At 46.5% G+C, this 15,623-nt stretch overlaps 1 protein-coding gene across 1 annotated transcript in view; it reads left to right on the top strand.

Annotated features, from left to right (window-relative positions):
• The window catches only part of LOC115082331 (P protein-like), a 109,081-nt gene that overhangs the window by 43,649 nt on the left and 49,809 nt on the right, over window positions 1-15,623 (top strand). Inside the window, exons 9-10 of the mRNA XM_029586568.1 lie at window positions 505-576; window positions 12,591-12,656. Coding sequence (XP_029442428.1) covers window positions 505-576; window positions 12,591-12,656 — 138 coding nt within the window. The remainder of the gene's footprint in view (window positions 1-504; window positions 577-12,590; window positions 12,657-15,623) is intronic.

Here is a 15,623-nt window from a genome sequence, read left to right as displayed (position 1 = left end):
CTAGCTAAAGTTTGGTCAGATAAGTGCTAGGAGTATTAAAGACTTTAAGATGGATACCCTAAAAGTTATCTGGCTAAGTGTCTCTGAATATTGACCTCAAACATTCTTAAATTTAACCCTATTATGCAAAAGTCATTCAGTGCATTTTGCAAAAGGTTTTGCTTGCATATTTTTATTTTCTGTGAATTTTATCCCTTCCTGAAGTTTCAAGAAGGCAAATCCTTATAAAATAGAAAAATCTTTTCAAAATGTGCCAGCAAACTGGTTAGAAGACGTTTTCCACTATTTTCTTTGAAATAAAACTTCCCCTTAACAGAGAAACCTAGAAATGATGACAGAAAAGGACCAGTGGTCCATCCAGTCTGCCTAGCAAGCTTCCCATGGTAGTATCTGCTGCGCCGTGCAGGTTACCCCAGTTTTGCTGATGATATTTTCAGTTCATAATGCTTACTTCCAATGCAAGAGCCATCAGTATGTAACAATGTCCTTTTATTTTCATTTTAGATTGTTCACAGAACCCTGGCAGCTATGCTGGGCTCGCTGGCAGCCTTGGCTGCATTGGCTGTGGTAGGCCAGGTAAGTTGCAACATTTAATCTATAACTGTTGTACATTTGCACAGCAGCAGAGTATAATATTGAAATGCTATAGCTCACAAATAATTTAAGTAATAGACATTTGGCATGTAAAATGAAGTGAATTTTTCAGAAAGTTAAAAATAAAAATATGTTTTAAGAGAATTATGACTATGCAATCCTGATTTAGGGGCCTATGCTAAAAATATTCTAATTTTCTGTCTTTGGGGAAAAAAAAGCTTACTACAGAGGATCCCTATATAGCAACATTAATTTTTAAAAAAAACAGGCAGTAGCTAAAGCAAATGATATCATTAAGGTACCCTTTTTTGTTCGGATTTTTAATTTATTTATGAGGAGATGTGTATACAGTTTCTAAAAGTTTATTTTATTTAGCTATTCCCACAGTTATGACTCTAAGTAAACCATGGTTCTGTTTTTTTTAATCCTCTTCAGATGTCTTACTGATAAATGTAAAATATGAATAATGAGTGTCCCCTCCTTCACGCATGGTCTGTGGACCAAAGATGAGTACCACTATGACAGCAGCCCACCCCTCCTTTGCGATGCTGCTTCTTGGCCCAATGCAGATAATTAGTTTATTTGATTAATTGCATTTCTTTTAGTACAAATCAATGAAATGATTGTTTCCCTGCAGGCTGAGCCCTTGGGTTCTGGGGACCAGCAGGACTTAGGCAATGGTCCTACAGGGCAAGGAGAGAGAGAGAGTCCAGGGCCAAGCTGAGGTCAGGGCAGGCAGTGAGCAATCGTGGTCCAGATCTGGGCGGCAGTCAATGGCAGGCTGCAGGCAAAAGAGTAGGTGCAGGCAGTGGTCAGATCTGAGAAGTCAGCACAAGGCAAGTGTTGTGACTGTGGGCTGAGGAGAGATTAGCTCTACCTGCAGGGAGTAGCCCTGCAGGTCCTCGCTGCCAGCAGGTGGACCCAGGCAAATCAGAGGAGCTTCACCTATATCAGCCCATGTTCCCCTTGGGAAGATCCTTTGGGTGCCATGGTCAGCAGGACTTAGACAAAGGTCTCTGCTGCAGACTAAGGCCATGGTCCAAGGGCAGGCAACATTCAGGCAAGAGTCCAAGCAAGGGTCAAGGCCAAGTATCCAACCAAGGGAGAGAAAGAGTGACGGATAAGGTGGAGACAGGCTGCAGGCAAGGCAGGAACAAGCAAGGTTTACCTTATGTCTGTTCCCTACAAAGGCTGGAACAGACTGGGAAGATGAGGGCTAGAAGCAACATGCACTACAACGTTGCTGAGTATCTGAAGGGAGTCTGGACTGCCTTTATATAGGACCAACTGGTGATGTCATCTAAAGGCACTGCAGGGATTTTCCCGCCGTGGGCCCTTTAACTCCAAGATCATCTGAGCGAGCATGAGCTAGAGGAAACCGGTGTGATGCCGCATTAGTGAAAGAGGCCCGGGTGCATTGGGGTGAGTAGTGCGGCTTACAGGAGACTCCCGCAAGCCATGAAATGCATCAGTACCCCCCCTCAAGCCCCCTCCCTAAGGCTTTGGGTTTTGAGGGGTACTGCTGTGGAACACTTTCAGCACATTGGGGTCCAATATATTGGATGCTGGTTCCCACGAGTTTTCTTCTGGGCCATAGTTTTTCCAGGAGATAAAGTCCTCTTTTGTTATGACCTCCTGGTGGTCGGGCAGTACACTGGAGGGCCAGGAAAGCACCAATGGTTTAAGCAGTGAAATGTGGAACACATTGTGAAACTTTAAGGTAGGTGGTAGCTTTAACTGATAAGGGACAGGGCCCATTTGCCATAACATTGGAAATGGACCAATAAAGCAGGGTGCCAGTCGTAATGAGAGAAGCTGCAGGCATGTTTGGTGCTTAAAATCAAACCTTTTTCACCCATCTTAAATTGGGAAGCTGGCATCCTTCAGGCATCAGCTGTTATTTTGGCTCATGTGGCAGCCTTTTCAATCAATTGGTTGGTTCACTTTGATAGGTTATATAGTTCTTGTGCTGAAAGTTGAGCAGTGGGTGAAGAGATTATCATGGGTATTGGCAATGGAGGCAGGAAGGACAAAGACGTTGGCTGTGTTTATATGGTTATTGTGGGAGATATCAGCCTAGGGCAGGAGGTCAGCCCAATTGTACTGGCATTCATTGACATAGGAGTGCAGGAATGTTTTAAGAGTTTGGTTAGTACGATCCAGTGGCGTAGCCAGAATTGATTTTTTGGGTGGGCACAAGGTTAACATGGGTGGGCTGTAGGCATGCAGGTCTACTAGTTGTTTTTTTTACTGATAAATAATGCCAAATTATGCAGCATAGCATTCACATCTACGCCTAAGTATGAGGTTTACTTAATGATACAAACATAATTCACGGTGATTTGTGATACTTTAGCCTTCTTATTATTACGATTTTATACACGGCTCCTACCTGTCCATAAATTTTGAGAGAGCGGTTGTGTTGCTTATATTTAAATTGCTAACATCTCAAAATATAGATATATATTTTTACCTTTGTTGTCTGATCTTTGTATTTTTCTAATCAGTTGGTCCTGGTCTCTTTTTCCCATTTTTTCCCTTATAGCTCATTTCCTAATTCCTTTTCAGTGTCTTTCTCCTATTACTGTCTTCTTCCCTTCCACACACACACACACACACATACACGCTTTCTCTCACAGACTCCCTCTCACACACTCAAGCTGTCACTCTCATATGCTCCCCCCCCCCCACAAGCTCACATTCAAGTTCTCACTTTCTCACCCCTCCCCAGGCTTATATTCTTATGCACACACAGACGCACATCCAGGCACCCATTCTCACCCACACACATAAACCCAGACTCCTATTCTCACCCACAAACCCATGCTCCCAGTCTCACCCACACATATTTAAGCTCCCATTCTCATCCATACATATACACATTTAAGGTACTATTCTCACCCACACATACACACATTCAAGCACCCATTCTTATCCACATATTCAAGCTTCCATTCTCACCCACCCACACAAACCCAGGCTCTCATTCTCACCCTTATATACACACATTCAAGCTCCCATTCTCACCCACCCACAAACCCAGGCTCCCATTCTCAACCACACATACACACATTCGAGCTCCCATTCACCCACATATTCAAGCTTCCATTCTCACCCACATACACACCCAGGCTCCAGTTTTCACCCACACACACTCCCATTCTCATCCACACATACACATTCAAGCACGTGCACAGCTTCCGCTTTCTCCCCCAGAGCAGGAAGATCAGCTGCCTCTCCTGCTGCCACCCGTTCTCCTGCTATCTTCTTCGGGCGTCGGGCCGTACTGCCCGCTGAACTTCCTGTTGGGGGGGGGGGAGCGGAAGCGCAGCGCACAACGTCCGCTTCCACCCTCCCCCCAAGCAGGAAGATCGGCGCGCAGTACGGCCCGACGCCCGAAGAAGATAGCAGGAGAACGGGTGGCAGCAGGAGAGGCAGCTGATCTTCCAGCTCTGGGGGAGAAAGCGGAAGCTGTGCGCGGCGCTTCCGCTCCCCCAAACAGGAAGTTCGGCAGGCCGTTTGGTCCGAAGATAGCAGGAGAACGGGTGGCAGCAGGAGAGGCAGCTGATCTTCCTGCTCTGGGGGAGGAAGCGGAAGTTGCGCGCGGCGCTTCCGCTCCCCCCCCGAACAGGAAGACCGGTTGGCCATGCGGCCGCAGCAGCGCTGCCCCACGTGTGCCGTGATGGCGCGCGAGGCGTGGGTTCTCTTGTTCGCTGTCGCGGGGATGGGATCCCGCGACAGCCTTGCAGTTCCGGTGCCAGTTGGGTGGGCCTGGGTCTAAGTTGGGTGGGCACCTGCCCACCCAGGCCCACCCGTGGCTACGCCACTGGTACGATCCGCTTGCCTGTTGTCCTATGGGTGGTAGACTGTCATATAGTCAAGCATGATCCCAAATTTCTTGCAGAGGGACACCAGTATCGGGTGGTAAATTGAACTTCTGTGGAGGTGCAGAAGGAAGGCCCGGCAATGGGACGAGGTATGCCATCTTGGAGAAATGATTATCACCCATATCACGGTGGTGCTGATAGAGAAAGGGAGGTCCATGATAAAGTCCATGGAAAAGTGGGTCCAGGGTTCCCTGGGGGCCAGCAACAGTCCAGGGTCGGCCATGTAAGGCTTTTTGCTGGGCGCAGGTGGGACATGAGTCGACATAGGTCTTAACATCCTGCTTCACTTGGGGCCACCAGTAGTGCCATTGAAGCAGTTCAAGAATTTGTGCCCATCCAGGGTGTCCTGCTATAAGGGAGTCATGGGCCCATTTTAACACTTTTTCATACAATCTGGTGGACACTACTGTTTTCCCTGGAGGGATGAATACCATAGTGGCCAGGTGTATCTTAGTGGGATCAATGATATGTCTTGGAGCTTCTGGGATGTCCTCTATCTGAAAAGAACAGGAGAGGGAGTCTGCTAGTTGATTTTTGAGAGTGGGGGAAGTATCAAAACTCAACATTGAAACAGGCAAAGAACAAAGACCAGAGAGCCTGCCTAGGGTTGAGCTGCTGAGCTGGATGTAAATATTCAAGGTTCTTGTGGTTCATATATATAGTGATGCGATATTGAGTCCCCCCTCAAGAAGATGATGACACTCTTCTAGGTCCAGCTTGACTCCCAACAGCTCCCGGTCTTCAATACTGTAGTTGCGCTCAGCCATACAGAACTTCTTGGAGAAGAAGGAACATGGTCAAAGAGCACCTTCAGAGTTCTGTTGGTTGAGGACTGCCCTACCTCAAGGATAGAGTTATCTACCTCCATAATGAAGGGTCACATGGGATTCAGGCGGCATAGACAAAATCTGTGAAAAAAGGCATCCTTTAGTTTCTGAAAAGCATCAGTAGCTTCTGGCGGCCAAACTTTGGTGTTGGCACCCTTACAGGTAAGGGTAGTAAGGGGGCTGCCAAGAAGGAGTAGCTAGAGATAAATTGGTGTAATAATTAGCAAACCCTAGAACCTTTGCAAAGCTCAAAACCCAACCTGGTGTGGCCACTCCAGGACAACTTTTACCTTGGCCAGGTCCATCTGAAATCCTTCTCAAGAGATTATATAACCAAGGAAATGGAGTTCTCTTGCTTGAAGAGACATTTCTCCACTTTGGTGCAGAGGTTATTTTCTTGGAGACACTGAAGAATGGTCTGAATATCTCTACGATGGTCTGGGAAAAAAATCAGTATGTCATTCAGATATATGACCATGCAGGTATGCAGTAGGTCACAGAAGATCTCATTGACCATCTTTTGGAAGACTGCAGGGATGTTGCAAACTCCAAAGGACGTTCTCAAATACTCATAGTGCCCATTGTGTGCATTAAAGGTGATCTTCTATCATCTCCAGCCTTGATGCGGACAAGATTTACGTGCCATGGAGATACAATTTTATAAATATCTTGGCACCCTGTAGATGATTAACGATCTTGGTTAGTAATGGCAGGAGGAACCTGTCCTTTTTCATAAAAGCATTCAAACCACAATAATCTATTCACAGTCTGAACAATCCATCTTTCTTTGTGATGAAAAAGAAACCAGCTCCTGCCGGAGAAGAGGACGGCCAGATGAATCCCTGTGCCAGATTTTCTTGAATATAGGCTGACATGGAAAGTGTCTCTGGTGGAGATAAAGAGTAGACCTGACTCCACTGGAGCATAGCTCTGGGAATGAGCTCAATGCCGCAGTTATATGGATAATGAGACAGCAGGGTCAGCGCTCTTTTTAGAGTATACTCTGCATATCATTGGTGAGATGGTCCCACAGATACCAAGCAGGAATCTGTATACCCATGCCCCAGTGGTTCTCCAAGGTGGACCAATCAAAATGAGGTTGATGTTGTTGAAGCCAATGCAGGCCTACTATGATGGGTTTAACGGCTTTGGGAATAAAATGGAAGCTGATTTTCTCCTTGTGCAAGAGAAAAAATCAGCTTCCATGTTAGGTTAGTGGCTTGGTGGTCCAAATAACCTATCCCATGAGAGGATCCCCATAGACTGAAGATATTACAAGCGGCAGAGACATTTGAATAGTAGGTATTTGCAGCTGGCAGACCAGGTCCTGCAGAATGAAGTTCCCCACAGAGCCAGAGTCTACAAAGGCCTGGGTGAAGAAACATATTGGGTCCAGATCTACTGTAACTGGCTAGAGGAGTAGGGGAGCAGGGACAGTAAGACCTAGGGTCATCTCCCTGAGCGACCCTAAAAGCAGTGAGTCAAGAGATGGCCTCGGGCCATGCAGTAGAGACAGAGACCCTGTTGCCTGTGATGAGCCTCTCTCTCCTGGGGTTAGGTGGCAGAGGCCCATTTGCTTCAGTTCCTCCTCTGGAGGAGAGGCTGAGAGTGCAGCGGTAGCAGGTGAGAGCAGCATTGAAAGCAAGGGACCAAGGTGATTCTGCATGCTGGATGGGTCTCCTGGGCCCTTTCCTGCAAATGTCGGTCTATCTTGCCAATTAGGGCAATAAGGGCCTGCAAGGAGTTGGGAAGCTCCCAGGCAGCAATCTCATCCTTAATCTTCCCCAAGCGGTCTTCCAGGTAGATGGTGAGTAGGCTGTCTTCCTGCCAATTTAGTTCAGAGGCCAGGATTCTGAACTCCATGACTAACTTGCCTAAGGTTCGGGAGCCCTGGCAAAGATTGAGTAGATCAGAGGCCATTGAAGCTGCTTGCCCTGGCTTCTCGAAGACAGATTAGAATTGTTCCATGGACTGCTGAAGGTCAAGTAGGATGGGGTTCCCTTGTTCCCAGAAGGGAGAAGCCCAGGCCAGCACTGTTCTATCTAGCAGAGAGAGGATTATAGGTTGTCTTGGCTTGGTCATTAGGAAACAGAGAAGCCTACAAGTGGAAGTGCATTCTGCACTGGTTGAGAAATCTCTGACACTGCTGGAAACTGAGGAACAGGCCAACTGGGTACTAAAGAAAGGGATGGCACTGGCATAGGAGGAAGCAGTATGGTGGGAGAAGTCAGGCGTCCAGGCAGGTAGTGAGGCAATCCGTAGCTGTAGCAAGGAGCTCCAAGGCACCTTGTTGACGTTGTAGCCTGCGAGCTAAACCAGGGATGGCTTAGAGCAAAGTCAAGTGTGACGAATCCATGGCCTCAGCAAACTATTGTGTCTGTGGACCCTTGGGGTGAGATTGGTTCTACCTGCAGTGAGGAGCCCTGCAGGTCCTCACCACCAATAGGTGGACCCAGGCAAAGCAGAGACCAGTCAGGAACTTCACCTATATCAGCCCACATTCCACTCTGATTGAATATTTGGGTGCTGGGGCAGGACTTAGGCGAAGATCTCTGCTGTAGACTAAGGCTATGGTCAAAAGGGCAGGTTATGGCCAGGAGTAGGCAGTGTCAGGCAAATTGAGAGTCGAAACAAGGGTCGAGGTAGGCAGCATTCAGGAAAGTCAAGAGTCCAACAAGGCCAAATACCCACTAAGGGAGAGGAAGAGAGATGGATAAGGTGGAGACAGGCTGGTAGGCAAGACAGGAATAAGCAGGGCAGATGAAGGCTGGGCTAGAAGCGACATACACAACAATGTAGCTGGACCTGTTGCTGAGGTGTCTGAAGGGTGTCTGGACTGCCCTTATATAGGAGCAAGTGGTGATGTTATCTAAGGGTGCTAGATGGGTTTTTCCACTGCAGGCCCTTTAACTCCAGGAGCATCTACACACATGCGCATAAGAGGGAACTGGCAGCATCCTGCTATGTTGGCGGGGATAGCGGTTTACTGCTGCATTTGTCAAGGAGACCCGGCCGCTTTGGGGTGAGTATGGTGGCTGGCAGGAGACCCCCTCAAGCCATGAAACAAACTAGGAAGGGAAGGAGCAAGACAGGGAGGTCTGGACTAGACAGAACAGGCAGGGGAGGCAAGGACAGGACAGGTCGGATGAGGCAGGGCAGGAACCAGGAAACAGGGACAGTGGCAACACACTCTGCAGATCAAGGCAGGAGACCTGTTGCTGAGACGCCGGATTTGAATATCCAGCTACGTTGAAATCATCAGGGAGTGCAGGGTTGAGGTTTCCCATTGCAGGGCCTTCTTAACATAGCGCACAGCATGCGCCTGCACCTAGTGGGGCTGGTGTCCGGAGAAACAGCATGGCAGTATCTATGCCACTGGAGAGAGCTTGGTATGTTGGGGTCATCCTCTGAGCAGCGAAATGTTACAGTACCCCCTCCGCAGGCCTCTAGGCTTTGCTTCTGGGGAAAGCATTGATTGAAGTCTTTCAGTAACTGAGGGGCTTGAAGGTTGACTGCTGGCATCCACATGTTCTCCTCTGGTCCGAAATTCTTCCAGGAGGAAAGGTATTCTAATCTATTCTGGCCTCTCCTGGAGCCTAGGTTCTCCTAGGTTCGAACTCTGTGTCCATCTTGGATGTCACTTCCATGGGACTGGAGGTGTTGCTATGACAGCTAGGACAGGATTAGTGGCTTCAGTAATGACAAACATGTATTTTCAGCATGGGTGGCAACTTTATTTGGTAGGCCACAGTCCTTACCTGCCTTAGAATGGGGAATGGTCCAATATACTTTGGTGTGAATTTGATGGAGGACATTTTAAGCTGAAGATTTTGAGCCATATCAGATCTCCCACTTTAAATTGTTGTGCGGGTCTTCGCTTTTTGTCGTCCTGGTTTTTTAAATTGGTTAACTGCCATGGTGAGCAGTTGACTGGTCCTCTGCCATAGGGCTTGGAGATCATGGCTCATAGCATGGGCCACTGGGCAAGATACCAAAAGCAGGATTGAGAGAGTATCCTACGGTATTTGCCATAGATGACCTGACACAGTGACAACCCAGTGCAACTCCCTATGTGATATTTATGGTGAATTCTGCCCAAGGGAGGAGAGTAGCCCAGTCATCATGTCATTAACATATGATTTGGTTGACCCTTTCCATCTGACCATTACCTTGCCGGTGATATGCTGATGTGAAGTCCAGTCTGATTCCATATTTTACAGACCTCTTCAGAATTGCGCTGTGAATTGAACTCCATGGTCAAAGAGAATGTAAGAGGGAACCCAATGGAGACAAAAGATTTGTTGCATTAAGCGACCAGCCAATTCTGGTGCAGACAGGAGGCCTGCTAGAGGTGTAAATTGAGCCACTTTAGAGAAACAATCTACCATGACCCATATCATTGCATGGTCATTAGAGAGGGAGAGGTTGTAATGTAGTCAGTGGACAGGTGGGTCCAGGGTTTCTTAGGGGCTGGCAATGGCTGTAACAGTCCCCCAGGGTGAGCATGAAAGCTCTTATGTTTGGCACAGATGAGGCATGATTCCATGTAATGTTTCATTTCATAAGAAGAAGAAGAAGGACATGGCATACTGGGTCAGACCAAAGGTCCATCAAGCCCAGCATCCTGTTTCCAACAGTGGCCAAACCAGGCCACAAGAACCTGGCAATGACCCAAAAACTAAATCTAAACAGGGCTCGTCCGGGATGTCACTCTTCATTTGAGTACATACAAGAAAAGTACAGAATAAGCTTGCAGGTCTGAAAGTTTATCAACTTAATCATCAAATGTATTAATATTTCTTATAATGGCAACTCCACTGGGTTTATAATAACAATTCAACGGGTCCCCCGAAACGGACCCCGTGTTTCGCCGTCAGGCTGCGTCGGGAGGGACAGATGTCTTTATACCAGCATTCTGTAAACATAAATATATACATCAGAACCAAAATAGAGAGGGCAAGCTGACATAGAAATAAGAATACATTATCAACATACCGTATTAGTTGTAAGTCAAAGTTTCCAGGGAGTGCACTGGCTTCCAGTATTACAGCAATTTAAAGTCCACATTTTGGTGCGAAAAATACAGCAGGCTCAGAGAGAAGGAAAAGTAGCCAATCAGAACGCTAAGATTCTAAACCAATGAAAGAGCAGAAAGGACAGCCAATCCAATCACTGCAGAGGAACGTCAGATAAAATAACTCCACTCTAATTCAGCGTTCAATCCTTTAGGTGTAACTGTGTCTAATAAATAAATCCATTTTTGTTCCCGCTTCAGTAACAACTCAGAATAGTTGCCTCCCAACAACGGGAGACAAACCATTTCAAGAACAAAAAAGTGCAGATCTTGTAAAAAAAAAAAAAATGTGACGCCTGGATCCAATGGTTTTTTATGTTAGAACAAATGTGGGCTTTAAATTGCTGTAGTACTGGAAGCCAGTGGGTATGTGTGAGTGCACATGTGAGAACATGTGTGTATGAGAGAAGAGAGTATGTATGTATGTGAGAGAGTGAGCATTCATGTATTGGCATGTGTGTATGAGAGAGAGGAAGCATATGTGTGAGAGCATGTATGCACCAAAGCATGTGAATATGAGAGAGAGGGAGCACATGTGTATGTGGAAGCATGTGTGTATGAGAGAGAGGAAGCATATGTGTGAGAGCATGTGTGCACCAAAGCATGTGTACATGAGAGAGAGGGAGCATGACAGAGTATTGTCATTCTGCTTGTGGGAGGACCCGCTCACTCACCCCCCAACACCAGCTTTCTCTGTCAGCACTGGATAATGTCACCCATTTGTGTGGCTGATATTTATCCTGCTTGTCCATGGAGAATGTCATTTATGACTGCAGTGCCACTTTTCCATCATTCACTAGCAAGTTTGCAGCTCCATCGGAAAAGCATTTTTTTTCTGCTTCCTAGTTCCACCGCGCTGCACAGAGCTGTAGGGGCAGCGCTGCTGCATTGGTGAGAAGCAGACCTCGGGGGATCTGGAAGCAGTTGGACCTGTGGGGAGCACCAGGCTGGAAGAGAAGGCAAGGCAGCAGCAGCAGAAATTTTAGGATGGAACTAGGAAGAGAGAGAGCAGAAGCTTTGCTTCAACCTGGTTAGAAGGGAGGAGGAGGAGGAGGAGACGACGTGTCAGCCCGCGTGAGGTTGGAGGACCGCAGGAGGGAGGAAGGTGACAGCAGCAGCAGCAGCTTTGTACCAGAAGATGAAAAAGGGCAGCATCATCCTGTAGGATGCTAGAAGTGATAGCTGGACACGGGGATCAAGACTGCAGAGGGGAAGAGAGCAAAGTGTGTGTATGGGGGGGGAGGGTTGAATCAGGGGAGTGGTAAGAGAGGGAAATGGAGGAGGCTGGGCAGGGGGAATGGAAGTGGAGGGATTGAGCCTCAGAAGGGTGAAGCTGGCAAATTCAGCATTGAGTCTGGGGAAAGAGAAGAGGGGAAGAGAGCAAACCTAGGAGGGGGGGGGGGGGGGGGAGGAGGGGAAAAGAAACTTCATCTGCCTGCTGTACAGGGGATCCCCCCCCTTCCCGCCGGCCTTCTCTGCAGATGAATGTAACGTGGGCCTCAGTACCAAACATTTTGCCCAGCTCTGTCCTAAACCACGCCTGAAGGAAGAGGGACGCCAGCCTGCCGTCCATTTTCTCACTTCCAAATAAAGTCAAGAAATTGTTTTGTTTTATTTTAGAATTATTTCCCTCCTGTCTACTCATAGCAAATTTGAGTTTTGTCATAAGCAGAAGGGTTTGGGATTTCTAAGAGGTAAAAACATATGTGAGAATGTGTTAAGCATGTTTAAATGTTTTGGCAAAAGTTGTGATCTCTTAATTAGGTTGTTGTGTTAATGTGTCAGTCATATTCTGTGATATTTTGTAAAATGTTTGCCTTAGTTGTAGGACCCTGCTTAAAATGAATTGCCTTCATTCTAGCTGTGAAGAACCCTTTCTTACCCGTTTTAAAAGCCTTTTATGCTATGTTGCTGAGGAAGGTGGATCTGACGACGTTCTGCTTGTATAGGCGCAGAGGAGATATAGCTGCTTATTCTCGGTATTCTGCAGTGAAGAAACAGGCAAAAGATTGGCGTAATGCATGTGCTTTTAGTAATAATTTGTTGCCAGTATTTTAAATTATTGTGAAAAGAAATAATTTTCACCTAATTAATATTCATCACAATATATGTGAAAAGCTTACAAGGGAACGGAGTTTGCTTTTAGCAACTAATCACTAGTTTGTTGATTCATTGTATTGACTATTAATCTTATTTTTTGGATTGCAGAGGCCAAGCCTAATCAATATCGTGGAATGGATTGATTATGGAACACTGGCACTGCTGTTTGGGATGGTAATTAATATGCTTTATGTATATCTTTCTGCCTCTAAACTGTTTGCACATTTTCTTATCTGATTTTCAGGGAAAGGGGCCGCACGTCATGGAAGTGTCATGAGCCACCTATTTCTGGGGAGAGGATATAATTCCACTATTTATTATTTGTAAACTTGCTAGTGAATGATGGAAAAGTGGTATTGCAGTCATAAATGACATTCTCCATGGACGAGCAGGATAAATATCAGCCACACAAATGGGTGACATTATCCACCAGTGCTGACAGAGAAAGCTGGTGTTGGGGGTGAGAGAGCGGGTCCTCCCACGAGCAGAATCACAATACTCTGTCATGCTCCCTCTCTTTCATGTACACATGCTTCCACATACACATGTGCTTCCTCTCTCTCATACACACATGCTTCCACATACACATGTGCTCCCTCTCTCTCATATTCACGTGCTTTGGTGCACACATTCTCTCACACATATGCTTCCTCTCTCTCATACACACATGCTTCCACATACACATGTGCTCCCTCTCTCTCATATTCACGTGCTTTGGTGCACACATGCTATCACACATATGCTTCCTCTCTCTCATACACACATGCTTCCACATACACTTGTGCTCCCTCTCTGTCATATTCACATGCTTTGGTGCTCACATTCTCTCACACATATGCTTCCTCTCTCTCATACACACATGCTTCCACATACACATGTGCTCCCTCTCTCTCATATTCACATGCTTTGGTGCTCACATGCTCTCACACATTTGCTTCCTCTCTCTCATACACACATGCTTCCACATACACATGTGCTCCCTCTCTCTCATATTCACGTGCTTTGGTGCACACATGCTATCACACACATGCTTCCTCTCTCTCATGCACACATGCTTTCAAATGCACATGTGCTCCCATCCAGGACAAGACGAGGAACTGACGAAGTCCAGACGAGACGAGAAGCTGGGCGGAAGGACATTGGCACTATCTCTCAGGACGCCCTACTCAGCCCACCCGCGGGACTGAGTCATGGACCACCCTGTCCCACTGCGCGCCCTACACAGCCCGAGGAGGCTGGTCACGGACCACGCTGGGAGCGGGACAAGCGCAGGGAAGGATCCAGTCGAAGCAGAACTCCCAATGACGGAGCCGATGTCGTCCGAAGCTCCACCAACGGCTGGCAGGACATGACGGCTCAGGAGCACAGGACACCAGTCCACCTGTAGGCTAGTCCACGCTCGGGCAAGACATCATCCAAAGGACCCCCGGCCTAACAGGTACCAGAAGGCTCAAGAGCGCTGAAGACGAAGACACAGGAGCAGGACATCAAGGAACCTGGAACATCAGGGAGCAGAAGGCCAAGATGAGACACCAGGACACTGGACCTCTCATGATTTTAAACACCTCTATCATATCCCCCCTCAGCCGTCTCTTCTCCAAGCTGAAAAGTCCTAACCTCTTTAGTCTTTCCTCATAGGGGAGCTGTTCCATCCCCTTTATCATTTTGGTTGCCCTTCTCTGTACCTTCTCCATCGCAATTATATCTTTTTTGAGATGCGGCGACCAGAATTGTACACAGTATTCAAGGTGAGGTCTCACCATGGAGCAATACAGAGTCATTATGACATTTTCCATTCTGAGTGCTTCAGCACACTGAGCTGATGATTTCAATGTATAATATACAATGATTAGATCTTTTTCCTGGGTGGTAACTCCTAATATGGAACCTAACATCGTGTAACTACAGCAAGGGTTATTTTTCCTTATATGCTACTCCTTGCACTTGTCCACATTAAATTTCATCTGCCATTTGGATGCCCAATCTTCCAGCCTCGCAAGGTCCTCCTGCAATTTATCACAATCCATTTAACTACTTTGAATAATTTTGTATCATCTGCAAATTTGATTACCTCACTCGTCATATTCCTTTCCAGATCATTTATAAATATATTGAAAAGCACCGGTCCAAGTACAGATCCCTGAGGCACTCCCCTGTTTACCCTTTTCCACTGAGAAAATTGTCCATTTAATCCTACTCTCTGTTTCCTGTCTTTTAGCCAGTTTGTAATCCACGAAAGGACATCGCCTCCTATCCCATGACTTTTTAGTTTTCTTAGAAGCCTCTCATGAGGGACTTTGTCAAACGCCTTCTGAAAATCCAAATACACCACATCTACCGGTTCACCTATATCCACATGTTTATTAACCCCTTCAAAAAAAATGAAGCAGATTTGTGGGTAAATCTGTTGACTGTGTCCCATTAAACCATGTCTTTCTATATGTTCTGTGATTTTGATGTTTAGAACACTTTCCACTATTTTTCCCAGCACTGAAGTCAGGCGAACTGGTCTGTAGTTTCCTGGATTACCCCCTGGAGCCGTTTTTAAATATTGGGGTTACATTGGCCACCCTCCAGTTTTCAGGTACAATGGATGATTTTAATGATAGATTACAATTTTTAAATAATAGATCTGAAATTTCATTTTTGAGTTCCTTCAGAACCCTGGGATTCATACCATCCGGTCCAGGTGATTTGCTAACTCCTCACAAACACCCTGTTCTGAAAATCAATTGAGGTTTACCTTACTTCTCATCTTATTTGTGCTTGTTTTATGTGGTCCTGCTCCAGGCCCATCCATAGTCAACACCAATCAGAAATATTTGCTAAGCAATTTTTGGTTTTCCTCATCAGCCTGTACATATTCCGCCCCTTCATCTCTGAGTCTCGCCACACCACTGTCTTCCTCTTTCTGGCATCTCAAGTAGTTTATGAATGCAAATCTGTTCTCCCTTATCTTTTCAGCTACCTCTTTAGAAAACCATAGCATCTTCTTTTTCCTATAGAACTAGCTGAAAAGGTAAAAGAGAGAAACGTAAACACTACAAGAGCTTTTGAAGCCCCTGCATCTGGTTATCCACAGAAATCCTACTCTCTCTTTCCTATCATTTAGCCAGTTACCACCCAGCCACAACAGGACAT

Source organism: Rhinatrema bivittatum, unplaced genomic scaffold (assembly GCF_901001135.1).
Source record: "Rhinatrema bivittatum unplaced genomic scaffold, aRhiBiv1.1, whole genome shotgun sequence".
NCBI lineage: Eukaryota > Metazoa > Chordata > Amphibia > Gymnophiona > Rhinatrematidae > Rhinatrema > Rhinatrema bivittatum.
Note: the sequence above shows the minus strand (reverse complement) of the source record. Positions and strands in the feature narration are given on the sequence as shown.